General features: G+C 47.0%; 1 protein-coding gene across 2 annotated transcripts in view; it reads right to left on the bottom strand.

Annotated features, from left to right (window-relative positions):
* Positions 1-27,160, bottom strand: part of SIPA1L2 (signal induced proliferation associated 1 like 2) — a 249,628-nt gene that overhangs the window by 35,734 nt on the left and 186,734 nt on the right. For both annotated transcript variants that reach the window (XM_088474334.1, XM_088474335.1), the window contains exons 16-17: positions 16,786-16,914; positions 2,862-2,985 (exon numbers count right to left, since the gene is read on the bottom strand). In XM_088474334.1, coding sequence (XP_088330460.1) covers positions 2,862-2,985; positions 16,786-16,914 — 253 coding nt within the window. The remainder of the gene's footprint in view (positions 1-2,861; positions 2,986-16,785; positions 16,915-27,160) is intronic.

The following is a 27,160-nucleotide window of genomic DNA, read 5'->3' as shown; positions in this document are numbered from 1 at the left end:
CATGCCTTATGGACATACTATGTTCTCTTATGGATCAATTGACTTCTGTCAGTCGTTTTGAATGATGATCATATAGTAAAACTAAGAGTCAATATGAAGTTAAACATGTGGGTGAACTATACAGAGATTTAAACATTTACATTACATTTACAAATATTGTCCAAATTGGAGCTCGGCAGTGGCAATTGAGCTGGCTTTATCGATAACCTTTTGTACCTTTTAGTAGAGCCCTGCATTGCTGCATACCTATTGAACTCAGAAGTAATACTTTTTTGCAGAGCTTACACTGGTCCATATGTGCTCCCAAACTGGGGATGAAGTCAGTAGATAAGTGACAGCGATCAGTTAGCTTGCTGATTGCACAGACATGAAAATTAGGCAAGCATGTTTCTCTCTAAAAGGAAAATTATTGCCAGGAACCAATACTGTTGTGCAATCTAAATGAACAATGTTAACCTTCCCCATCACAAGCTTATGGAGAAAAAGCTTGGGACCTCTTAGCGAGACCATATAGCTTTCTTAGGGGTCTATTCATCAACTCTTAATTTCTACAAAAATAGGTAAAAATTAAGATTAACTGTAATGTCAGGGTAATTAATCATATAACTCATAATTTTTATGTAATTCATCAAGTTCCAAAAAAAATTTGTTTCCGGAACTTGACAGTGATACTAATATGCTATTCTGAGATGGCGTACAGGATCCGATACAGCAGAAGGATCTAAAATGATCCCTCTCTGCCCTGTCCTCTTACCTTAATGCAGCCCCTTCCCGGCTCCCCAAGTAGCCCTTCTGTTGTGAGGTTCTGAATTTGTTGTGGACCCGGGGTGGTGATAGGAGCAGACACAGAAGCAGACTTAAATGAAAAAGTGGAGTTTTTAATAAGTGACTTAGAAGACATGGGAATGGCAAATGAAAAAGTCCAGGTATAGCACTATAGTGCACTTGATAACTGTAGTGGGGGTTAATGAGAAAATGTCCAGATAGTGACAGGCAGGAACAGTCCAGTATAAGTATAGTGAGCTGAAACAGAATGCAGGTATGATGAGCTGTAACTAAATGCAGGCTTGATGAGCTGTAACTGAATGCAAGTTTGGTGAGCTGTAACTGATGCAGGCAGAGGTAGTGAAGTCCAGCTGGGAGTGAAATGAAGCAAGGTGCAGGGAAATAGCAGGTTCAGGTACTCAGGCAGGTAAGAAGGTATATGGAGGGTGCAGGGTAAGTCCAGCAGGTTGGAGCAGGCAAGGTTCAGGCTAGGAGCAGGCAGGTAAGGCTCAGGTACTCTCTCTCAGCCGCAGCTGAGAAATACGTTGCTCTGGCAAAGGAAGGAAGGCTCTGGACCTTCCTAAATACGCAGTGCCACGCTGTGACTGGCTGGAATGAGCACATGACCTACCAGGATTGGACAGCCGGGATCGCATGGCCTCAGGCAAGATAGCGGCACCCATGCCAACGGAACAGAAACACCGCCAGACTTTACCAGGCCTAGTGACAATGTGCCCGCACAGAACCACGCGCAGCCAATGTCCCTCGCCAAACACCAGCACCGCTGCCAGAGACCCCCCCACCATAACGACCTCACAGGTAATACCCGGTGACTACCATGCCGAGAAACACTGGCCGTGACATCTGTGAACCGGAAGCAAGGAAGAGGGCACAGCAGAGGCGGCAGGGGACTGACGCTCTGGGACTGCATGGTCTGAGCGTGGATCACAGACTCCTGCTGTGGCTGCAGCTCTGCGGCAGCAGGGGGTGGGTGGGACAGAGGACAGACAGCGGGGTTGGCCGGGGGTGAGCGGGTGGGGGGCTTGGTTCCTACGTCTTCTCTCCTTCTGCTTTACTGTCTCTTCGCAGCCTGTCTTCAAGCATAGAGTCCAGGCAGCAGGAGAAAAGTCCACTTTTTCCGAAAAACTGTCTACGCAAAAAGAGCAGCTTTTCGGAAGTGATAATAAAGTACAGGAGGGGTGATGAATGCCCCCAATACGTGGATTGAACTCGCAGCGAGTTCAAATCTAACCCTATCCCTCCGGTCCATGCAGAAAGATGATATTTCCCATGTCAACATTGTGAACATTTTGACATTCTGCACATGTTGCATGTCGACAATTCAACAATATCGACATCATATATATATATATATTTATATATATATATATATATATATATAAAACACAAAGCATACATGTTTAATATACCTTCTTCTGAATTTCAGTACAAACTAAACAATTATGCAAATAGAAGCCTGTGAAATAATTATAATCTTGTATATCACTATGCAAATAATGCCACTTTGATTGAGTTAAACAATACATACAGTAGCTAATATGTCAATGATTCTGTACTACTGACGGTAAGAAACCAAATTTTATTTATTTATGGTCACATCAAATAAGACCACTAAAATGTCCACACGTAGTGCAGAATGTGGAGTTACTTCTAAATGCAATAACTACAACCCCCTCCCCAAAATAATAATAATTAAAAAAACACTAAGTATATGCTTGCATTAAATTTTAAATAAGTATTATATGAAAAGCAAACATTTCACTGTTCTGTTAAAAAGAAAATGTACCAGTAATAGCTTAGGGCAAACAATGTACCAGTGCCGGCTTGGACAATGTATCACCAATATCTAATGCACAAAAGATGTCAAAATAAACATTTTTTTTATTTATTTAATGTGAACAATTGACAGCACATTTCAATGCATTCTCACAATTTTACAATAAAAATAAATGTTTGCCTACTGTTCCAGTAGCTTGACTTCCAGTTTACATTGTTTTCTGGTACAGATTTCAAATATGAATTATTGATGGTTTTATTTATATTCATTTTAAAATATTCAAGTGTGATTTACATACCCAGCAGAATCACCAAATTTTTTTCCATTTACAGTGTCGGAGCACAGAGATAACTCTTCAGATCCTTTAAAGCCATCTTCACACTGCATATCACTCAAAGAGCAAAATGATTCCACACGTTGTTCTATAATAAATAAAACAAACAGACAATCAAACAAACAGACAAACAACAACAACAAAAACATTATATCATGACTGACTTAACATTGAAAAGCCATGCAAAACACAGGTAACGGTGAGCCTGAAAATGACAAGATAGCGGGTTGTGATCACACTCATAGGGATATTCTATATGCGAGCGAAAACATCGTTTTTGCGTTAATATCGCACCTATGATGTCATTATCGCAGGTTTTACTTTTACACCATATTCAATTTCAAAGACTTATCGCAGGTTCGAAAAGTCTTTGATAAAAAAGGGGATAACTTTTTACCATTGAATAGGTGTCGAAAAAAAGTGCAGAATTGGGGTTTAGGGGTGCAGGCTTAAAAAAAATAGCCTGCATCCCTGGGAATGACATTTAAACAAGAACTGTGTCAAAAAAAGTTGTAAAAAAAAATAGGGACACCCCAAAAAATTAATTAAAAAATTGGGGTGAAAAAAAAAAATGGGAAAAAATTGTTTAAAAATAGGGAAATAGGTTCAGGGCTATTCTGCAAGTATGCGGCAGGTGTTTTCTAGAATAGATTTATAGCAGCAGGTACACAATTGCAGAATTTTTAAAAACTTACTTTAGGGACTTAAAAATATGCTAGTACCCATTTTCATGTACCCCAATTTGATGGGACCACTTAAAAAAACGAAAAAAATAACCTAAGTGCTCTTCTGCATCACTTCTTCAATGTCGGGAAAAAACATCTGCTGCGGCTATTTAAATCCCCGACTTTCATTTAAAGGCAAAAACGGGGGTACCCATAGTGTAACTTAGGACCTGAAAGTAAATTTGGAAGAAGAAGGAGAAGGAAAAGAAGAACAACAACATACAGATGTGTCCACATAAATCTTACTGCCTTGCGCATTAAACAGCCCTTCCAGTCGCGCCATGCCGTGCGTCTTATTCACAAAGTAATGTGAATAGGACGCACATACATGATATGTGGCATATTCTGAGTATGACTGCGGCTGTGACAGTGTAACATAGCATTTCGCATGCAGATACACCTGCAGTCACACGCAGAATATAGGCATGCCACATATCAATTAGCGGTGGTCATCTTTTTTTTGCGGCTTTTGTCACTGAAATTGCGTCCAAGTTGCAAAGCAATGTGACTACGACGCACCAGCAGACTATGCTGATTCATTTGATATGTGACACTTGTATATTTGAGTGTGACTGAGTCTCTGAATCTGTATATGAAGAGCTACAATGGAGCAGCAGCAGCTTTTTTTAAATTCAAAGTTCCATTGTGCTTCACATACAGACTCAGCTACACACAGATATACAAGTGTCACATATGAAATGAATCAGCACAGTCTCCTGGTGTGTCCTAATTGCATTTTCGATGAAAAAACGACACCCGGCACTAACAGACTCTCACGAGACTGCTCACTCATGCCAGGCAAGTCGTGCTGTCTGAGGACACATCTGTGTAACCACTTGCAGTTGTCTTATTGGATCAATCGAGTAAAACTAGTAGCTAGTCAGGTTCCCCATTAAACTGCTACTAGAGTTGATTTAAATCTTTGCTGATCCCTGAAACAATAAAGTACTAGTGATCTGTTGATTGCTGACATGTCAGTTAGCTTTTGTCATACCAGCCAATTGGCACAAGTTTTATGGGACTGTCCCAACGTTCAGGTGACAAAATGGGCACAAATTACCTACTTTAGAAAGTAGGGTTGGAAGATGACGATGTAGTTTGGGCAGATTGGGAATATTGGGCCTGATTCAGAGCCGCTCGTAGGCGGCCGCTCGTTCGCTCCGAGCGATGTTTGCCCAACTGCGCATGCGTACGGATCGTTATACGCATGCGCAAACCAGTCAGTGCGGTCGAAATTCATGTGCTCGCAAAATAGCGAATGCCTGATAATTTGAGTGACAGAAAGAGGCGTATGTGGGTGGTAACAGGGGAAGGTGCTTGAAAACGGGGAGTGGAGATCCGATCGCAGGCGTGCTTAAAGGTCAAAACGGGCGTTTTATGGGTGTGCATAATTAAAACAGCAGCGTCATTGACCACGTCACTGGGTTATTTTATAGCCAGAACTGCTCGCAAAATTGTGGTAGCAAAAACCAACCACAAGAATAGCGAGCAGCTCATACCCTGGTCGATGTACTCGATTAATCTAATAAATAGCGGACATGACATAGGATGCGAGTGGCCAGGGGGAGTAGTTTCCCAAAAAACGACCGCAAGTTTTGTTCGCTCGTTCAGACCTAGAGGCGTAAACAGACCGCAAACAGCGAACGGTTCATTTGAATAGCCACCCCTATTTTCTGGACGAGCGAGCGTTAATTGCGTCTGGCTCTGAATCAGGCCCATTGTCTTCTGTATCCCAAATACCAAGTGATTTATTACTACAAGTATACATAAAAGACATGAATCTGGTGCCCATAAGACATAAAAAATACAAAATATATATAAAAAATAACAAATATCAAAATAAGAATTAAAACGTTTCTAAAATAGTCAACAATGGAGTTGTCAACAGGACCTAATCATCAGGAGACCACCTGTCTATATCTGATTTACTGCCCACAGTTCCCAGATATATAGTTGAATTCATCAGCTTATAACTCCAATGTTTGGGAGGCCACCTTGTCAGTCATCTTGAAACACAGTACAATGCCCTTGAAAGTATAGGGTTGTGCAGGGTCGGCTCTAGGGGTGTTCGACCAGTGCGGTCGAACAGGGCACCACCCATAGTGGGCGCAACCCTCCCCAACATCCGGATTTCATCGGGACAGTACTGTCCCACTGTTCCACCCATGGGCCGAAGAGGCCCGCGGGTGGTCAAATCGGGAGGTTGGGGAGTCTGAATGGATGCTGCGCGCAGCCCTCTCTCGTCACCATTCAGTGACGGGAGAGGGCTGGGGGAAGCCCAACTAGTAAGGCTCCCCCCCCAGCCTGTCGTTGTTTGGAGGCGTGCCAAGCGGGCACGCCTCCAAATAACGTCACGTAGGAGGCGTGGCCTATGGAAATTAGGCCACACCCCCATTTTCAGTCGCGCGCATCCTAGAGAGAGCCGACACAGGGTGCTCCGACCCCTGGAGCCGGCCCTGGGGCTGTGGTATACAAGTTTGTCATTCAGGATGTCGACATGGTCTGAATGTGAACGTTCAAAATGTTGACGTCTGCAATATGGACATGTTGACATGATGCATGTCAACAGTGAGAATGTCAACATTTTACCATATTTTACCCCAACTGCAGCCTAACCCTAACCCTGGCCACAGCCTAAGCTAAACCCTCATATGTTGATAATGTAGACATGCATAATGTCGACATTTTGAACATGTCAACATTTTGTGAATTTTGCCATGTTGTATGTTGACATTATGAACATGTTGACATTCTGACCGAATATGTCGACATTCTGAACCATTTGCCTAGACATTATGAATGTCGACATAGTAACTAACTACATACCCAGTATAGAGTGTCTCATCGCTACGGGAATGGCTACCATCTAATCTATATGATTTAGTAACAACTGTCACATTACTTTTAGTGGCCTAAAAAACAATGGTCCTGATTCAGACCCGCTCGCAAGCGGGTCAATGGTCCCCCACTGCGCATGCGCCGCCTCCGACGTGCGCATGCACGAGACCCGTCCAGCGGCAGCTGCTCCGTCGCTACGGGTCTCGCTACAAGGCGGGGCGGCTGTCGATGTTGATTGACAGCTCGCCCCGTTTTGTAGGCGGGAGGGCGGGTGGCTGCACAAATGCAAGCGTTCCCTTGGGAACACCTGGCGTTTGTGGGCTGCCCTACTGACATCACTAGTGATGTCAGTAGTGGATTACCTGCTCTATTAGAGCAGGGAGTCCACTTGGGCTTGCGAGAGCTGAGACCCTACCACAGGGTCTCCTTTTCAAGCCCGATGGTCGCAATAATCGCGACAGGCTCCAGGCCACTTGCAAAAGCTGTGGATGGTCCCCTACAGCTCAACGAGCGGCTTGAAGAAAAAAAAACAACAACAAAAAAGCCCCGATTCAGAGCGAGCGCTCGCCAGCAGACAGCGGTTCTGAATCAGGCCCAATATCCACAACAATGTGAATTTCTGTCCACTTGTGCTTGGAGATATGGTCTACCTCAGTCTCTCCCTCCATTCCTATGAATTTTATTGCTGAATTCCCAATTCCACATTAAATACTTATTAATAATCTAACTAAACTTCCATTACCACTAGTGGTCTCCCTACTACTATTTAACAAATAACTGATTTGTTCATCTGATTTGATGATCTAAAAATTATTTATTCTCCATGGCATTCCTGGCAAGTGGTTACTGAGGGTCTCATTTAGAGGTTGACACAATTTATTTTGGATTAGCAGCTGTGATAATATTTAAATGCTGGTTTCAGCCTTGTATATTAGTGTGTGACGGACTGTACAAGCCATACTTGCGGACATTCGGGGAGCGTGTGGCATGGCTGGGACTTGATGCGGCATTGGGGGCGAAGCAGGCTGCGTCAACATGGCCCCGACCATGCTACACAATGCCAAGATTACTGGTTGGCATGGTGAAGCAGTGAGCAGGGCCACGATCACCTGATTTCCCCCCGCTGCAATCTCTGGCCAGGAGACTTGCACACTATTCCAGGCGACCAGGAGCGCCATACGATTTTCAGGAGAGTAAGCAATTTTGGCACAAGCTCGGAGACGCCCAGTTTCAATGTTCATAGACATTCAAACCCCGCCGGTGGTTGTAAACACCCCACCATTGCTTGCACCATCGACATTTCTGATGCCACATGGGTGGTGCAATGTCTCAGAACATGGCCTCTTGTTGTGGATCTGCGTATACTGACATGCCCGTGACACTCCCATGAGACAGCCTTTTTCAGCATTCACTTCAGACCACCTCCTAGACTCTGCCCACAAACACCCATGGCTTTCCACCATCAACTCAAATGGCAGCAATTCCATACTCAGCAGCGGTTTCTGCCTACACTCAGTGGTATGTTTTGCACATGCGCAGAAGTAAATAATCTCTCAACTGTGCAAGCAGCGACACTGCGTCCTCCTCTGAATCAGGCCCTGATTGAGGAGTTCTCTTGTGAAACTTTTGCAACACTGGGAATAATCCGAAATTTATCTTCAGAGGTTTCATCTTAATACAGCAGAGTTTGCTTAGAACAGTCCTCAAAATAGTTATACGAGGGTTGTCCAAAAAGTTATGCCTAAATGCTCATATCTCTAAAATAATATGCAAAATTTATTTGAAACTTTGTCAGTTTGTAGTTTAAGATGTCTGCTAGCTATATATGTATTTTTGTTTAGGTAGTCCAAGAAATACCATGGAATCCAAGATGAAACCAAGAGCCATCATTGAATTTCTGGAAAAAAAGGCTGCAGTGCTACAGAAATCCACAGAAGACTGAAGAAAGTGTATGGTGAGCATACAATTGACTATAGCAATGTCAGAAGGTGGATGAAGTTTTTTCAATCGGAGAATCGTCCATGTGTGACAAACCTCATGGTGGCAGACCATCAACTGCAGTGACAGCAGAGAACCAACACAAAGTCGATGCCATGATTCAGAAAGACCGTTGTGTGACCATCAGAGATATCAGTGATGAACTTGAATGTAGCCATGGCACTGTAGAAACACTAATCAATGATCTGGGATATCGTAAAGTGTCTGCTAAATGGGTTCCAAAGCAATTAACCAGGGATCATAAGGCCCAGAGGGTGGAAGTGTGCAATGACCTTTGACCAACTTTGAAGCCAACCCTGAGACGTTTTTGGAAAATGTAATTACAGGAGATGAGACCTGGGTATTCCTTTATGACCCAGAAACAAAGGCCCAATCAAAACAATGGAAACACCCAAGTTCACCTAGGCCGTTTAAATTACAGCGATCCGTAAACAAAGTTATGGCCACATTCTTCTGGGATTGCCGAGGTGTTATTCTCATCGATTACTTGGAACCAAGCCAATCAATCAACAGTGATCGATACATTATTACACTTAAGAAGCTGAAAGAAGTCATCCGCAAAAAAAGGTAAACAATTCCACTGTCAAATGTCATCTTACACCATGACAATGCCGGATCTCACACTTCGATGGCAACATCTGCGCCCATTGCCAAAATGGGGTGGGCAATAATGCCACATCCACCATAGAGTCCTGATTTGGCCCCTTCTGACTTTCATCTGTTTGGCCCTCTCAAATGTTGTCTCCGGGGTCAACATTTTGAAGACATAGAGGTTATTAAAATCGTCATACGTTTCTGGGTCAAACACCAACCACTGGAATTTTTCCAAAGTGGATTCACAGCTTGGGTTGAGAGGTGAAGAAAATGTTTGAGGGCAAATGGTGAATATTTTGAGTAGAGTCATTCTGTTATTAAGATTTCAAAGTATTTTACTGCAAATTTTCAAATCTGTATATAAAATAAAATTGTAGGTTGTGAGCATTTAGGCATTACTTTTTGAACAACCCTCGTACTTTTCAAAGTTCTCTTTTCCATAAATGACAGATATTGTCCATCTTTCATTCCTGTGTGTCACCTCTATTCCAGATGTTACTGACAAAATCTGCTTCATGCAACACTCCAAGAAGCTCAAGCATGCTATAAAAAGGCTTATAGACACCAGAGAAATCTTACTAACTAAGGTTTGGCAACCTACAGTGAATATTAAATTAAAGCTTCCACTTCACAATTGGGTCAAAAGTTTATTGGGTCCTTTGCGCTCTCTGCAAAAATAAGCCTGATAACTGTGTAAAACTCTCTGATTCTGTAAAGACAAATACAGCTTTTTCAGTCCAACAGGAGCCTTTCAGAAGAATCATTTTATTGGACATTCAAACCCTGCACCAGTGACGTTTAGTGAGGTCAAAGGCTGGGGAGGCACACATAGAGATGGGTCTGAGGACCTCATTCAGAGTCGTTTGTTGCGGCCGCACGGTCGTACACCACCGATGTTCGCTAAACTGCACATGCGTAAAATTCGCAATGCGCGTGCGCAAACTAGCTATTACGATCAGAAATTGCTCTCTCCTTCAACTTGGCCAGGTCGTTAGTTTGAGTGACGGGATGAGGCGTTTGTGGGTGGTAACAGGGGAAGGTGCTTGTGAACGGGGGAGTGGAGATCCGAACGCAGGCGTGCCTGACTATGCAAACGGCGTTTTATGGGAGTGCATAATTAACTAAGTAGTGTCATGGCACATGTGACATGGGAGGTTTTTACACTGACTTTATCGTAGTGCTTAAGAGAGGGTATGGTCAACCTTAAGGTCTACGACCAGCTCCGATGGTTCCCGATGGTCTCGATTAATCCTTATATGCCCGGAGATGACGTGTAATGGGAACGAGAAGGGGGCGTATTTTTAGTCTTACGGCCACATCCTCCCCTCGCTCATCCAGATAACGATCCCATCTTAACGACGCAACTTGCGAGCGCTTCATTTGCATATCCGGCCCCTTTTACCTTACGACCTTGCGGCCGCAACGACCGACTCTGAATGAGGTCCTGAGTGCTGGAAGCTTATCTCACCTCCTACTCACTGTAACTCTCCCCTCACTACACTAAGCTTCAGTGTCCATTGATTTTTCTATCTGCAGCACTGTGTCTTCTCTTGCTGATGCTGACTGAGATCCGATCTCTTCTAAACACTGCAGTGCACTTCCTGGTCACATGATACATCCAAGAGGATGTAGTCGGCATCCAGGCATGCCCGAAGGTCTAAATATCAGTGCTGAAATCCTGACAGCGTTGAAATCCCCACACCAGTATCCCGACAGCAGGCATCCCGAAGGTAAGTATCTGCAGTTAAGGTGCGGCGTTAGGGTTAGGCACTATGGGGAGGGTTAGGCACCAGGGAGGGAGGGTTAGGTTTAGGGTGCGGGGAGGGGGAGGTTAGGTTTAGGCACCAGTGAGGGAGGTTAGGTTTAGGCACCGAGTGTTAGGTTTAGGGTGCGGTTAGGGGGAGTTTAGGCTTAGGCACTAGGGTAGGGTAGGTTTGGTTTAGGCACCGGGGAGAAAGGGTTAGGGTAGGGGTTAGTGCTACCATACTTACCTATGGGTGTCGGGAATCTGACTGTCGGGATGCCGCTGTCGGTATTCTGACCAGTGGCATCTTGACCGCCAGCAATCATACCCAACCCCATCCAAGGTGTCCATCAGTGCTCAAGGCACGCCCCCCATACTCAGAGGCATGCCTCTATTAGCTCTCTTTCTATGCAGCTTACTGCGCATGGTGTGGTCCCGCAGAGCCTGACTATATAGAAGCGAGGCTGAGCTGTTCCTGTCTCATCTCTCGTCTCCCTGCAGTCCCAGGGAGCTCCACAAAGCTTGTGAGTGTTAACTTTAAATGATTACAATACAATAAACACAGAAGTTGTTTATAAGTTACAAATATCTTTTGTAGTATTCTAATAATTTTTATATAAAATCTCAGAAGTATGACAGGGCCCTGCCTACCCTGACTGCACGTCCCTGCCCTGCACCTGAACCAACAGGAGGGAGGGAATGGAGAAAATTAGTGTATGGCAGAAAGAATTGTTGATTCAAGAATGTTTTTGTTAAATTAGTTACCCATGGGAGAGTTACTGCACTTTAGAGGGATCTTTTTAGCTTGAAGAACATATCCATGTTACCTTGGCAAACAAGGCCAGAACGTGATTGCGGAATTCAATGTTGCTTTACTAACTGAATGTGTTTTATCTGTTCCTAATCAGCATTTGGTTATATAAATCCTGCAGCTTCCTGTTCCCTTACCTGACTATTGTGCTTTCTACCTTTCAGCTCATCTTTCTAAAAGCCTGTGCTCCAAACTGGCTTGTCCAAGATTATGTCTCTGCTTGATGTGCTAACTTTGGCTTTCTTAACTATGCCCCACTTATGCCTGCCAGTGCCGTATCTAGGTAGGCAGCCAATGCTGTTGCACAAAGCGCTGGATGCCCTGGGGCAGAACTTGCTGTCACAAAACTCTGTATTGTCTGGGCGCCTGCTGCGATGTATGTTATGCAGCGGTGCGTCCATGCAGCCCTTCACACTCCAGAGCTCTGCCAGGCTGACGGTCCCGGCTCCTGACTGCACTAGTGTGTGTGGGGAGAGAAGTAATGACGTCTCTCCCACAGTGCCTCCTACACTCCTCCTCGTGCCGCCTTGCCTCCTTTCTTCTCTTTACATGCTAACTGCTGATGCCTCCTCCTCCCTGTGCGGCTATGCCTGGTAACAGTGTGAGTGATTGGGCACAGACATGGAGGTGAGTGTGCAGGAGACACAGACATTAGGGTGCAGGAGCTGGGAACACAGACATGGAGGTGAGGGTGCTGGGGACACAGACATTAGGGTGCAGGAGCTGGAGACACAGACATGGAGGAGGGGGTGCTGGGGACACAGACATTAGGGTGCAGGAGCTGGGAACACAGACATGGAGGTGAGGGTGCTGGGGACACAGACATTAGGGTGCAGGAGCTGGAGACACAGACATGGAGGAGGGGGTGCTAGGGACACAGACATTAGGGTGCAGGAGCTGGAGACACAGACATGGAGGTGAGGGTGCTGGGGACACAGACATGGAGGTAAGTGTGCAGGAGACACAGACATTAGGGTGCAGGAGCTGGAGACACAGACATTAGGGTGCAGGAGCTGGGAACACAGACATGGAGGTGAGTGTGCAGGAGACACAGACATTAGGGTGCAGGAGCTGGGAACACAGACATGGAGGTGGGGAGAGAAGTAATGACGTCTCTCCCACAGTGCCTCCTACACTCCTCCTCGTGCCGCCTTGCCTCCTTTCTTCTCTTTACATGCTAACTGCTGATGCCTCCTCCTCCCTGTGCGGCTATGCCTGGTAACAGTGTGAGTGATTGGGCACAGACATGGAGGTGAGTGTGCAGGAGACACAGACATTAGGGTGCAGGAGCTGGGAACACAGACATGGAGGTGAGGGTGCTGGGGACACAGACATTAGGGTGCAGGAGCTGGAGACACAGACATGGAGGAGGGGGTGCTGGGGACACAGACATTAGGGTGCAGGAGCTGGGAACACAGACATGGAGGTGAGGGTGCTGGGGACACAGACATTAGGGTGCAGGAGCTGGAGACACAGACATGGAGGAGGGGGTGCTAGGGACACAGACATTAGGGTGCAGGAGCTGGAGACACAGACATGGAGGTGAGGGTGCTGGGGACACAGACATGGAGGTAAGTGTGCAGGAGACACAGACATTAGGGTGCAGGAGCTGGAGACACAGACATTAGGGTGCAGGAGCTGGGAACACAGACATGGAGGTGAGTGTGCAGGAGACACAGACATTAGGGTGCAGGAGCTGGGAACACAGACATGGAGGTGAGGGTGCTGGGGACACAGACATGGAGGTGAGGGTGCTGGGGACACAGACATGGAGGTGAGGATGCTGGGGACACAGACATTAGGGTGCTGGAGCTGGAGACACAGACATGGAGGTGAGGGTGCTGGAGACACAGACATTAGGGAGCAGGAGCTGGAGACACAGACATGGAGGTGAGGGTGCTGGGGACACAGACATTAGGGTGCAGGAGTTGGGAACACAGACATTACGGTGCAGGAGCTGGAGACACAGACATGGAGGTGAGGGTGCTGGGGACACAGACATGGAGGTGAGTGTGCTGGGGACACAGACATGGCGGTGAGGGTGCTGGGGACACAGACATTAGGGAGCAGGAGCTGGGAACACAGACATGGAGGTGAGGGTGCAGGAGACACAGACATTAGGGTGCAGGAGCTGGGAACACAGACATGGAGGTGAGGGTGCTGGGGACACAGACATGGAGGTGAGTGTGCAGGAGACACAGACATTAGGGTGCAGGACCTGGAGACACAGACATGGAGGTGAAGGTGCTGGGGACACAGACATTAGGGTGCAGGAGCTGGGAACACAGACATGGAATTGAGGGTGCAGGAGACACAGACATTAGGATGCAGGAGCTGGGAACATAGACATGGAGGTGAGGGTGCTGTGGACACAGACATGGAGGTGAGGGTGCTGGGGACACAGACATGGAGGTGAGGGAGCTGGGGACACAGACATGGAGGTGAGTGTGCAGGAGACACAGACATTAGGGTGCAGGACCTGGAGACACAGACATGGAGGTGAAGGTGCTGGGGACACAGACATTAGGGTGCAGGAGCTGGGAACACAGACATGGAGGTGAGGGTGCTGGGAACACAGACATTAGGGTGCAGGAGCTGGGAACACAGACATGGAGGTGAGGGTGCTGGGGACACAGACATTAGGGTGCAGGAGCTGGGGACACAGACATGGAGGTAAGGGTATTGGGGATACAAACATTAGAGTGCAGGAACTGTGGACACAGACCCTCACGGTGCTTGGGACACAGACTTTAGGGTGCAGGCAGGGGCACATGTGCCCCTGGGTCCAGGGGGACCCACACTGCACACCCTGCACCCATATTTTCTAGTACTCGCCTTTCCAAAGTCCCACGTCGGCTGTCGCAGCCCTGCATAAAACGCCTGGAAAATGGCCGTCGTTGCCATTTTTCCAGCGTTTTGCGCATGCGCAGTTGGGAAATCGCTGGGGAAATGGCGGCCACTCCATTTTACTGGTGACCTGCGCAGTAGACTCTGGGCACAGACTAGTACCCAGAGTCTACTGCTGCTGTCAGTCCGCTGCTGGCCACCAGGGAGAGAGGAGAGGGCCCCGGATGGGGAATGCACACGGGCTCCACCTTCTCTCTTAATACGCTCCTGGGTGCAGTAACTGGGGATACAGACACAAGGGTGTGGGGATGCAGACATGAGACTATCCCCATTAAAGAATGATGGGGGGGGCGCAATGATCTGTCTGGCACAGGGCACTAAAACATCTAGTTACGGCTCTGATGCCTGCACTGACCTTGATTTGCTCCTGATAGCTTTCACTCCAGAAACTGGAAGATGACTTGTCTTGATGACCATTACTACCTTGTGGAGACCAGTATCGCATTAAACTGCATAACCCAGGTGAGCTAGTGTCAAACTCTAGCAGCACCATGGCCCAACAGTCACCAATATTGCCAACAACTCCAAAATGCCTTATATGGGTTACTGCTTTGTGTGAGGATTACGCACATTGTGTCTTTCTTCTTTAATCCAACTCCTTAAACAATCACTGTCTATTTTTCACCAGTTAGTAAGTCTGTCAGAGGGAAATGCAATTGATATTACTGGTAGGAATCATCACTTATTTTTGCTCACATCACAAAGATAACTGAAGTATGCTGTACTGTAACACCCAGAAGTGTAGTAATCAGAACCTTGTGCTTAACTGCATTCCCGAGTCCCCCTTAATGTGAGATATATCACAAATTAGTTCAAATGATCACATTGTTGCACTTATTATTAAATCTCAAAAACTATTATTTCAATGCTCACATTTATCCTTTTTTCAGCTCTCAATAATTCATTGTATATTTGGAAATGTATTGTGAAGATGTGTAGCTTCAGCTGTTTCTATCTAAATCAACAGCATCATTAACCATTCTTACACTCCCTCAAACCTTAATTATCTGGTAGTTATATTCTTTAACTCCTCAATCAATGCTTGAAGATTTATTTGCAGCTTATTTTTATGTAGCTAATTTTATTCCTGCTGTTTCTGTATGGTCTGAGTACAATCTTGTGTCTGATTCACTGCCTATTATTTATTTATTGCAGCAGTTCCTCTGGGCCTCTTCACTACATCCTACGTAAGTTTTGCCTGTTTGTTTTCCAACTGCTAACTCTAGTGTAATAATATGACTGTGATATACAGTATATCACACTGAGGGGCTGAAGACTGGTGAAAATATACAACAAAAACTGGGAGAATAAATAGTTACATATTATACAAAGTAATAAATTAATGCATTTTGACCCAAAAACATACAATAACATAAAGTATAATATTTTGGAATGTAAAAAGGAAACTCATTTTATTAGTTTTTTTTAAATGAGATTTAAAACACTTTACAATTTTCTTCTTCTTTTTGCCAATATCAATATTTTAATTTGCCTCTTCATATTTCACTATAATCATTGGCGTCACTAGGGGTGTGCGGACAGCACCGGGGTGATTCCAAAATGCAGACTCTTCCTCAGTCATTCAGGAGCTGAGTGCAGCGTTCATCTCCCAGTCACAGAGGAGGAGCCGGCAGTACAGGGAGAGTGATGAAATCCGGGTTGTGTTTGGGCGTGTACACAGGTGGTCTATTTGGCACACTGGATGTCACCTACCCCAGTGACGCGACTGTGGTAGGGTCTCGTCCACCGCAAGCCACAGTGAACTTCCTGCTCTAATAGATGTGATGTCAGTAGGGCCGTTTGTGCAGCCACCCCCCCAACCCGCCTACAAAACGGGGCGAGCTGTGGTTCAACATGGACAGCTGCCCCGTTTTGCTGCAAGCCCCGAGCGAGTGAAGTTCTCTCTCGTTCCTGGGCTTGCGCGTGCGCACTGCCCGACCATCGACCCGCTAGCGAGCGCTATGCACTCGCAAGCAGGTCTGCATCAGGCCCTCATTTTGTGTTTAGACCAGCACTCTAAAAATCATTCCAATAGTTATAGCTCAGAATAAACAATGTCTTTGTTTCATTATATTATTTTAATTTACATGTGAAAGCACAAATTGAATAAAAACACTTCATGCTTTTACCAAAACCCCCAAAACATATGCTATTGATTTTAGTGCACATTTTGCACTGCACCACAGTTCGTATTACACAGCACATTATTTATTCATTTAAGTGGAAAAAGAGTAACAGCAAACAACAAATCATGTGAAAATCCAACAGTACCTTCAAACACTGTAGCAGCATTTATCAGATGTGACCAGTCCAAGGCTGTTGCTGAGCCTGGAGCAGGCATTAAACCTAGATCATTGAATTTTGACTTATCTGAGAGAGACCCATCAGAAAACCAGTCATCTAGGAAAAAAAAACCATGATAATATAAATATATATACAGTAGTTGCATAAACCAGTACAGTTGTTAAGATTCATTTCATTCCCTTTTTTTTTTTTTCATCGGGCAATTGAGATTGTGGGTACACTGGCCATTTAAGGGCCAGACAAAATGAAATAGAAAATAAATCCTACTCCAGTTAAGTGAATGACTAAACATAAATCTTCCTCGACTATGGTACACACCAGAACAACAAGTTATCGTGCCTATGTTCAGAGCGACTTTCCTTCACCCTGGACATCGCATGATTGCAGGTACACATTACACAATTTAATGAACGACAGAACGATCACGTGATATCGCAAGCGACCGTGGGAGCGCACAAATTGGGCTGCACACTGCACGATATGCCTGATATGTCGTTACGATTTGGCCAGATAGGCCCGATATCGTGCAGGTGTGTACCCTACTTAATAAGAACCAGTTACAGTGGTCCCCAATTATCCATGATGTAGCCTCACTTCTCTTTGTGCACAACATCCAGAACTGAAACAATTTAAACAATTCTTATCTGTGGAGTCTCAAGGAAGACAGCCGCAAAGAATTTCTGTCTATTGGATGCCCTGTACTAAACTGCAAGTAAGCATCTGTAGAATTGTTCCTGCTCTGGCTTCTAAACCCAGGCTTAGACTCCTCAGCTGTTCGGACTCCTGTCTCTGATGTGAACTAAATAGCAAGGGGCCTATTTATTTTTACTGGGGTTTCATCATAATCAACAATTCTTCTTATATCATTGTTTAGCTGTGATTTCTATGAGCTTTTTACCAAATTGTGCTTGCCAAAACAGCGTATCTGAAAAAAGCCTGTCCTAGAGAAGCACTTTCCTAAACTTTATAAAGTATTTATAGACTTATAAAGTCTATAAAGACTTTTGCTTCCTAGAGTGAACTAATGAGCTTACATGGCCAAAAGTCTGATCATTCTCAGTTGGTAAAGCTCACTTTTGACAGAGCTTTACCAATAGATAATGAAAGTGGACATCTTCTGAATATGACAGTAATTACAACTTATCAGGGGCCAGCTCTAAAAATCTAAGCTTGATAAATTGGGTAATATTGCATAAGGGCTAATGCAGAGTTTATTCCAAAATCGGTGTAAATAACTCCACAAAAAAGTGCATTCACATATCAAAATGCATCCGGCTCAGCATAATGCTGTTAGCATATGTGCCTGGTTTACCTGTAGCAAAAATATGCCTCCGAACTGGTATATATATATTAAGTTGCAACTTTTGTGACCATGCCCAGGGACTGGTAGAGAAGAGCAGCAGTAGAAAATTAGTCTTCAGTAAGATTGGACATATTCTAGAGGTTATTCTTATATGTATTTAACAAAATTAAGATACAAATTGGGTGTTGGGAATAAAGGACAGTTCTGAGTCAAGGATGACAACTAGGCAATATGCTTGAGGGGTAGAGAATAGAGATGCAAGATAAGTAACTTCTATTGAGTGGTACAACGATTATGAGCCCAGTTTTTGATAGATGGAGTTGGGGTGGCCAGGGGAAATACAAAATGACTTAGCAGAAATAACAAGAGATATGGTAAGAACTTACCTTTGTTATCTCTGTTTCTACGAAGTCCATAGGGTCCACAGGGTTGACCTTGGGGTTATAGCTGGATCAGGATCCATGGGCACCACACAGTTAAGCTTTTAGCTCCCAGGATGCACTTGGGTCCTCCCCTATACCCCGCCCCCGAGCCACAGGCACCTCAGTTGGTAAGCAGCCTAGGCCGGAGGAGAATATGGAACAGAGAGAAGGAAGACTGGAACACACAAGAAACCATACTCACAGAAATGGGAGACGGAAAACCGGTGACCAGCCACACAGCCCATATGAAGCCAGGTGCATCAGGGTGGGCGCCCTGTGGACCCTATGGACTTCGTAGAAACAGAGATAACAAAGGTAAGTTCTTACCATATCTCTTGTTTTCTACTTCAGGGTCCATAGGGGGTCCACAGGGTTGACCTTGGGGATGTCCCAAAGCAGTTCAACTAAGGGCGGGGACGCTCCTGTGCTGAAAGGAGCACCCGGGCGCCCAAAGGATGCATCCTGAGAGGCGAAGGTGTCAAACGCATAGAACCTCAAAAACGTTTGAATTGAAGACCAAGTGGCCGCCTTACACAGCTGAACAGCAGAGGCGCCACGTCTAGCAGCCCAAGAGGGACCCACAGAACGAGTGGAATGAGCCTTAACAGAGGCTGGCACAGGTAAACCCTCCTGTGCATAAGCCTCACAAATAACGGAACGAAGCCAACGGGCTAACGTTTGTTTGTTGGCAGGCCAACCCCTCTTGTGAAAACCAAAGAGGATAAACAAGGAATCAGACTTCCCAAACCGAAGCCGTCCGGTCCACATAAATTCTAAGCGCCCGGACCACATCTAAGGAAGTCTCACCAGCTGAAAGATCAGGGGACTGAAAAGCTGGCACAACAAGTTCCTGATTAATGTGGAACTTCGAGACCACTTTGGGCAAAAACTCAGGACGAGTGCGGAGCACCGCTCTGTCCTGGTGAAAAATCAGGAAAGGAGGGCGACAGGAAAGCGCCCCCAATTCAGACACCCTCCTGGCCGAAGCAATTGCCAGGAGAAAAACAGTCTTAAATGTCAGCCACTTGAGCTCCACCGACTCAAGAGGCTCAAACGGAGGACCCTGCAGGACCCTTAGAACCACCGCCAAGTCCCAAGAAGCCACAGGAGGCACAAAGGGAGGCTGGATCCTGAGAACACCTTGGAAAAAGGTGTGAACATCCGGCAGTATTGCAATCCGCCGTTGAAACCACACGGACAAGGCGGACACATGAACCTTCAGAGATGCAACGCGTAAGCCGAGGTCCAATCCTGATTGAAGAAATTCCAAGATCCTAGAAACTCGGCACCTGAGGATCATAATGTCTGGACTCACACCACTGAAAGTAAGTGTGCCACACCCTGTGATAAATCCGTGCTGAAGCAGGCTTGCGTGCCCTGAGCATGGTACCAATAACCAAACTGGAGAAGCCCCGAGACCTCAAGACAGCTGTCTCAAGAGCCGCGCCGTCAAAGATAGCCGACCCAGATCCGGGTAAAGGCAGGGCCCCTGAGACAACAGGTCCCGACGCTGAGGAAGAAGGTACGGAGCGTCGATGGAGAGGCTCCTGAGATCGGAGTACCAAGGACGTCTGGGCCACGCTGGAGCTACCAGCACGAGCGTGCCGCCATCCTGCTTGAATTTCCGCAGAACCCGAGGAAGTAGGGATATCGGAGGAAACAGATACGCCAGGTGAAACGTCCATTTCACCGACAGCGCGTCCACCAGACTTGCGCCTGCGTCTCTTGTCCTTGACCCGTAAACGGGCAACTTGTGATTGTGACGGGAGGCCATCAAGTCCAGCTCCGGCAGTCCCCACCTGTCCACGAGTAGCTGAAACACCTCTGGGTGAAGCGACCATTCCCCGGGATGCACGTCGTGACGGCTGAGGAAGTCCGCTTCCCAATTGAGGACTCCGGGGATGAAGACCGCCGAGATCACTGGAATGTGACCCTCCGCCCAAGTCAGGATGCGAGACACCTCCGACATCGCTGCCCGACTGCGAGTTCCTCCTTGGGGGTTGATATACGCCACCGTGGTGGCGTTGTCGGACTGCACCTGTATCGCCCTTCCGTGAAGAGCGGGGCCGGACGACTGCAGGGCCCTGTATACTGCCCGCAGTTCCAGGATGTTGATGGGAAGAAGAGCTTCTTCCGCAGACCAACGACCCTGGAGAGACAATGAGCCGGTCACTGCCCCCCAACCACAGAGACTGGCATCCGTCGTGAGCAGGACCCAGTCCGGGATCCAAAAGGGGTGCCCCTCGACCAGATGAGCTGTCTGAAGCCACCAAGCCAAAGATTGCCGAACGTCCGGAGACAACACCAGCACCTGAGAGCGGATCCGGTGAGGTAACCCGTTCCATTCCGATAGAATCAGCCCCTGCAGGGGCCGGGAATGGAACTGGGCAAATTCCACCATGTCGAATGTCGACACCATGGACCCCAGAACTCTCATAGCCGAATGGACCGACAGGCGGCAACTGCTCAGGCAACTGCGTATCCGCAGCTGTAGGGAGGCGACCTTCTCCGGAGTCAGGAAGATCCTTTGCTGACGCGAATCCAGCAGGGCTCCCAAATGAACCATCCGCTGTGATGGAATCAGGGAGGACTTTTTCCAATTTATCAACCACCCGTGTGCTTGCAGGCAAGCGATCGTCAGGTGGAGATGTTGAAGCAGTACCTCCGGGGAGCTCGCCAGCAACAGGAGGTCGTCCAGATACGGCAGCAGCCATAATCTTCGTGAACACCCTCGGTGCCGTGGAGAGACCAAAGGGTAGCGCCCGGAACTGATAGTGGTGTTGAAGGATAGCGAACCTCAGATACCGCTGGTGCGAAGGTGCTATCGGAACATGGAGGTAGGCGTCCTGGATATCCAGGGACACCATGTAATCCCCCGGTTCCATCGCCAGAATGATGGAACGTAACGTTTCCATCCTGAACTTGGGAACTCTGAGGAATTTGTTCAGAGACTTCAAGTTGAGGATAGGGCGATGAGAACCATTGGGTTGCTGCACCAGAAACAGAGACGAATAATACCCCATCCCTCGTTGTGATTGAGGAACGGGAACAATGACCCCTGCTTTCAGCAAGGACTCTATAGCCTCCTGAATCTGTAACGCCTTGGTCTTGTCCTGAGAAGGACTTGTGCAGAAAAACTGGTGGGGTGGTCTATGCCGAAAAGACAGGGCGTACCCCTGGGAGACCACTTCTCGAACCCAGGCATCCGTGGTGGTATTGTGCCAGCACTGGGCAAATCGAAGAAGTCGGCCTCCCACTCTGAGGTCCCCCAGAGGGAGGCCCGTCCCATCAGGCCGCAGGTTTATCTTCCTGCTTGGAAGAAGGGCGCCGAGCACTCCAGGCTTGCTTCTTGGGTTTAGAGGCAGTCTTACTCGCTGACTGTCTCGGGAAGGACTGACCTTTTGCCTTACCCTGGACCCGAAAGGAACGAAAAGTCGAACTCCGAACCTTAGCAGGCAGTGCCGCCGAAGGGAGGAAAGCCGACTTGGATTTAGCCAGGGTATCCACTATTTTGTCCAAGTCCGGACCAAATAGTAATTCCCCATTGAAAGGTAAGGCCTCCAGGCCTTTCTTTGAATCAGAGTCCGCTCTCCAGGACCGCAACCATAAGGATCTGCGGGCAGACACTGCTGCAGCCGATACCCGCGAAGTCAGCAAACTAGCATCTAAAGAGGCTTCCCCAATGTAAGAAGCAGCGTCCCTCATCTGACCCAACAACGCCCTCTGGACATCCGGAGCGTCGACCGGGAAGGTATCTTCCAATGCATTGGCCCACCCTCAATGGCCTTGGCCACCCAGGAGATGGCCATGGACGGTCGGGCCACCGCCCCGAAGAGGGAGTAAATAGACTTTAAGCAAGTCTCAACTTTCCTGTCCGTGGGATCCTTCAGCGAGGATATAGACGGTAATGGCAAAGTAGAGCTCCTTATTAAACGGGTGACATGGGAATCCACCGCCGGTAGAGTTTCCCATTTTTTACAATGTGCCTCAGGGAAGGGATAATTAGAAGCCAACCGCTTCTGAGGAAGGAATCTCTTACTGGGCGCCTGCCAAGCTACCGCCATATGATCCGTCAACAGATCCGACAGGGGAAACACCGCAGAAGCCACCTTAGTTTTTTTTAAACTAGGATACTTCGACTTAGGAGCCGGTGCCTCATCCTCTATAAGAAGAATGGCTCGCACCGCCCTAACCAGTGCTCGCACATTAATGGACGACTTGGTATCCATTTCCTGGACCGAGGCGTCCGAGTCAGTGTCATCAGGGACCTCCCCATCATCTGAGGAACCTTCTGAGTCCGATACCTGAGCCGCCCGCGCCATGAGTGGGCGTTTTGAAACCCTAGAAAGCATGTCAGTCTGCAACATTGACTGAAAAGCCGAGGATGCGGCCGCCAAATTTTGGAGAACACATCCACCCAGGGTGGCGGAGTCGCCATAGGGGCCTGAAAAGGTACCGCAGGCTGCTGCGGCACAGGGGAAGCCTGTGTATACATAGGCAACCCCGCATAGGGACCCACAGACTGAGACCCAGGAGGACTCCGCAATAACTGCGGGACACCCGGGGAATGGGGGATGGTCGGCTGGGGTAACGCCCTAGTAGGGAGAGCAGTCGGGACCGACAGACAGTCCGCAATAGACACCAGCACTTGAGAAAACATCGCCCACGGTGGTTCCTGCGTCACAGAAGGTCTGGATGGGCCAGGAGCCACCTGGCACCGACTACACAGGCCATCCTGTGACAAATCCTCCCTATTCACTCCTGCAGAACAGCGTCCGCAGCAGGCCAACGCCGAGGCCACTGAGCGCTCAACCTCCTCGTCTGACATGACAGAATATATTATATATCTGGCAACAGGGCAGAAGTAAACGCACTCACCGGTGTGTTGAACAACAGCCCACAATATGGCACTGTGTCACACACAACTGTATGTGACGAACCTCACAAATACGTGATCTATATAAGTGAGGTCAGTAGAAACACCCTTCCCCCACACACCTGTAGGGCTCGTAGGAGAAGTAAAGGGACAGGTATAAGCTGACAGTAAGCGGAAAATAAGCACAGACAGGCAGCACTAGCAAATGTCACATACCATGCAGATAAGTTATACTCACTGCACCTTTCCACTACAATCAACCTCCCAGATTCAGTGTTTGGGAGGGCTATAGTGCTGTGTACGCTGTCCTTAAATCAGGGGAGAGGTACACAGGGGGACCGGTCCGCTTGCTCCCTGAGATCTGTGTTGCCACTGTGAGAAAATGGCCCCCAGAGACCTCAGAGGAGGAGTGGCCGTGAAACTGCAGCTCAGCGACGCCAGACTGCGTGCTGAAAGGCGTGCTGAGCTGAGGGGAGGAGCCGCTGAACAGGGAAGGCTTCCTCCCCTGGCTGGCCATGACCCCAGGGATGCTGGCTTCCCGCTTGCCTGTTATCCCTGGTGGTCTAGTGGTCCCACGGGTTATGGGAGGGGCCCGCCGCCACTGCCAGCAGCCTCCGGTCTGTCCCCAGGACCGGAGGCTAAAGGACTGCATTTTAAGGCATTCCGCGCGCCGCCGCTAGCCAGCGACGTGCGGCTTACCTGAATCCCCGCGACTCCGGCAGCAGTCCTGGGAGGTAGACAGAGTCCGGCTAGTACGGACTCTGTCCTCCCGCCGCGATCCCCAGATCAGTACTGGCGTCACGGCACCAGTCGGGGATCAGAGCGGCAGCGTGGGCGTCTGTATAGACAGCCCTTCGCTGCCGTCTGTAGTAAAAAGAGATTAAAATAAATAAAATCTAACTTAAAATAAAAAGCTTCTGGGGGCTGCTCCTGCAGCCCCCCTGCGCGGTGACCGACTCCGGCCGGGCACCAACTTACACTGAGGTGCCTGTGGCTCGGGGGCGGGGTATAGGGGAGGACCCAAGTGCATCCTGGGAGCTAAAAGCTTAACTGTGTGGTGCCCATGGATCCTGATCCAGCTATAACCCCAAGGTCAACCCTGTGGACCCCCTATGGACCCTGAAGTAGAAACAATTAGTAATGCAACGCAACTAATAGTGATAGATCCAGAAAGGGTAGATACATTTGAATGTCACCTACTTAGAGGTGATACTGAATTTCAAAGTTGTGATTACATTTCCAAGGCAAATGGTAAATGAAGGAGCAGAAATTTGAAGGTTAAGCCATGTACAGTAGTACTCCAACTAATAGAGGAAATGGAGAAGTACAGTAGTTCCAAGGAAATAAGTAGGCTGAGACTGAGGATATGACTCGAAAGGGAGTTATAACCACATGCTTCAATAAATAAGACGGAGAAATGATGATGTTAGTTAAGGCTAACCTTCATTGCAAGAACTCCATACATCTTTGCTAATTTGCTTTTCTGTATTTAGTGTATGTAGTTAGTGTAAGGGTATTTCCAGGGACAACATTATGCAGAGACAAATCTTTAATACCTTAAACTGTCCCTAGAATTTAGAGACAGTGAGCAATTATGTAAAATTAGTTTTTTTTTGTTTGTTTGTAGTTAAATAACATGTTTTTGTTTGGTTTTGTTTTTTTTTAAATAAAGGGAAAAATGTAATACGGTAAGGTCCGAGTTTGTAAAATGTGTGAGCATAGAGCTGCTGTACTGTATATTCGCACATTTGTAAACTCACCCTATGTAATAGGGTGTGAGAACATGCAAACTTGTATGTTTCTTACACCCCCGCAATTCACAATGGCAAACACATATCCAGATGTTTTGCCATTATGAGGATACAAGTCGGGCAATGTAATTACTGTCTGAAAACTTGAGAAAAAAAAGATCTTTCAGGTAGTGAGTATAGCCTGAGCAGGTCCGAATTACACAGAAACATTTACAGATCTGTGCAATAAACTGTTTAAAAATTTTTTTTTGTTAAAAAGTACCAGGCTGTGTTGAGCTGGTCCTGGTAAATAAAATATGGGGGAAAAATTACGTAGAGGTACCCCGTATTTTCATCAACCAGCACCAGGCTCAGCTGGTCCTGGTTGTGGGACAAAATGAGTAGGGGTCCCCTGTATTCTCTGCAACCAGCACCAGACTCTTTCCAAAGCATTATACCTTATCGCTAGTCAGCCCAGTCCAGGGATCCCTGGAGAGGTAGAGACCCCCCAATAAATGGGTTCCCCCTCTTTAGGGTACCCCAGGCCTTGGCTGATAGCCTGGGGCTATCCCCGGAACCCCTGGCTGGTGCTGGGTTGATTGTGTAAATGTGAGTAAAAAATAAAATGAATAATATTCTCCTTTATTGGAGAACTAGAGTGCCCAGCAAGACTCCCCCGCATGCTGGTACTTGGAGAACCACAAGTATAAGCATGCGGGACATTAATGGCCCACTGGTACATCTAGTTCTCCTGCAATAATAAATATTAAAATAAAGACAAGATTAACACACCGTGAAAGTAAACTTTTATTTAAACATACAGTACATGCACACTCACGCATACTCACCTATAATCCCTGTAGCCATTCACGTCCACTTGTCCAGTAGCATCCACGACACCTGTAAAACAAAATTCCATACTCACCCATTCCTAGTGTAGATTATGTCATCTTCATTCTAAGTAGGCATCCAAGGGGTTAAAAACAAAAAAGCAGACAGGCAAAAACAAGTCGGTCAGGAGGAAGGGTTTGTGTTTACCCATACCCTTCCTCCGCACGAATGACCGAGAACGCGTGACTCCTGTTATTACAGGAGCTACAGTACCAGGTAATCAGCGGGCACCTCCGTAGGAGCTGAGCGGTCAGTTTGTCTGTAAAACTTTCCCCCATAGACTTCAATGGTGGGAAATCGCCATTGAAAGCTATGGTGGGAACCACTACATTGTAGTCTATGATTGTAACCATGATGTCACTGTTGTTAATCATTTCTTCCTGTTTCAGGCATAGGCACTTGAGAATGGTGGATTTCAATGCTTGCAGCACAAGACAGTTACAATAATGGAAGGCAGCACAGGAATAATCACATAGACACTGTCCAAGTGTAAACAGTAAGGTGCAATGTATGTATAAACAATGAATGCCCAGTACAGGTATTATAGTGGGGAACAATTTGGCCATAACCTAATTTGGCACGGGTGACAGTGCAGGAGCCCCTGTAGAGGCAATGTTTGGTATTATGTATAAATAGCAATAAGTTGAAATAATAAATGGTGCTCTGGGGAGATAACTTCACCATCAGTGCCAGAACACCATGTCATACAAAAGACAATATGACTAGTTATTATTATCTACAAAAGAAAATGTATGGGTCTACGGTTCCATGAAGCTTTTCCAGCTGGAAGTCATATACTATTCATGTTTGTGCTTTAGGCAAAACATCATTCAGCAGCACTAATACAAGTTATTTGGTAGAACTGCATCTGGCAAGCTCTGTGAATACAGTCTGACTGCAGTGAAGAGACAATCACAGGAAGCAAACCTGAAGAGGAGGTGGAGGCATGGTCAACACAGAGCTATGGGACTGACAGGTCTCAAAGCTATGGCTGACAGCTATAGTCCTGATTCAAAGTTGCACACAATTCTGAATGCAGATGAATCTGGCAAATTTGTCCTGGTGGTCTAGTGGTGTCTTACCTGATACAGCTCTAGCTTTGTCTTCTGGTTCTGGTGGT

The sequence above is a fragment of the Taudactylus pleione genome, unplaced genomic scaffold (assembly GCF_031769625.1).
Source record: "Taudactylus pleione unplaced genomic scaffold, aTauple2 ptg000154l, whole genome shotgun sequence".
NCBI classification, from domain to species: Eukaryota; Metazoa; Chordata; class Amphibia; order Anura; family Myobatrachidae; genus Taudactylus; species Taudactylus pleione.
This window is presented reverse-complemented; position numbering and strand designations above follow the sequence as displayed.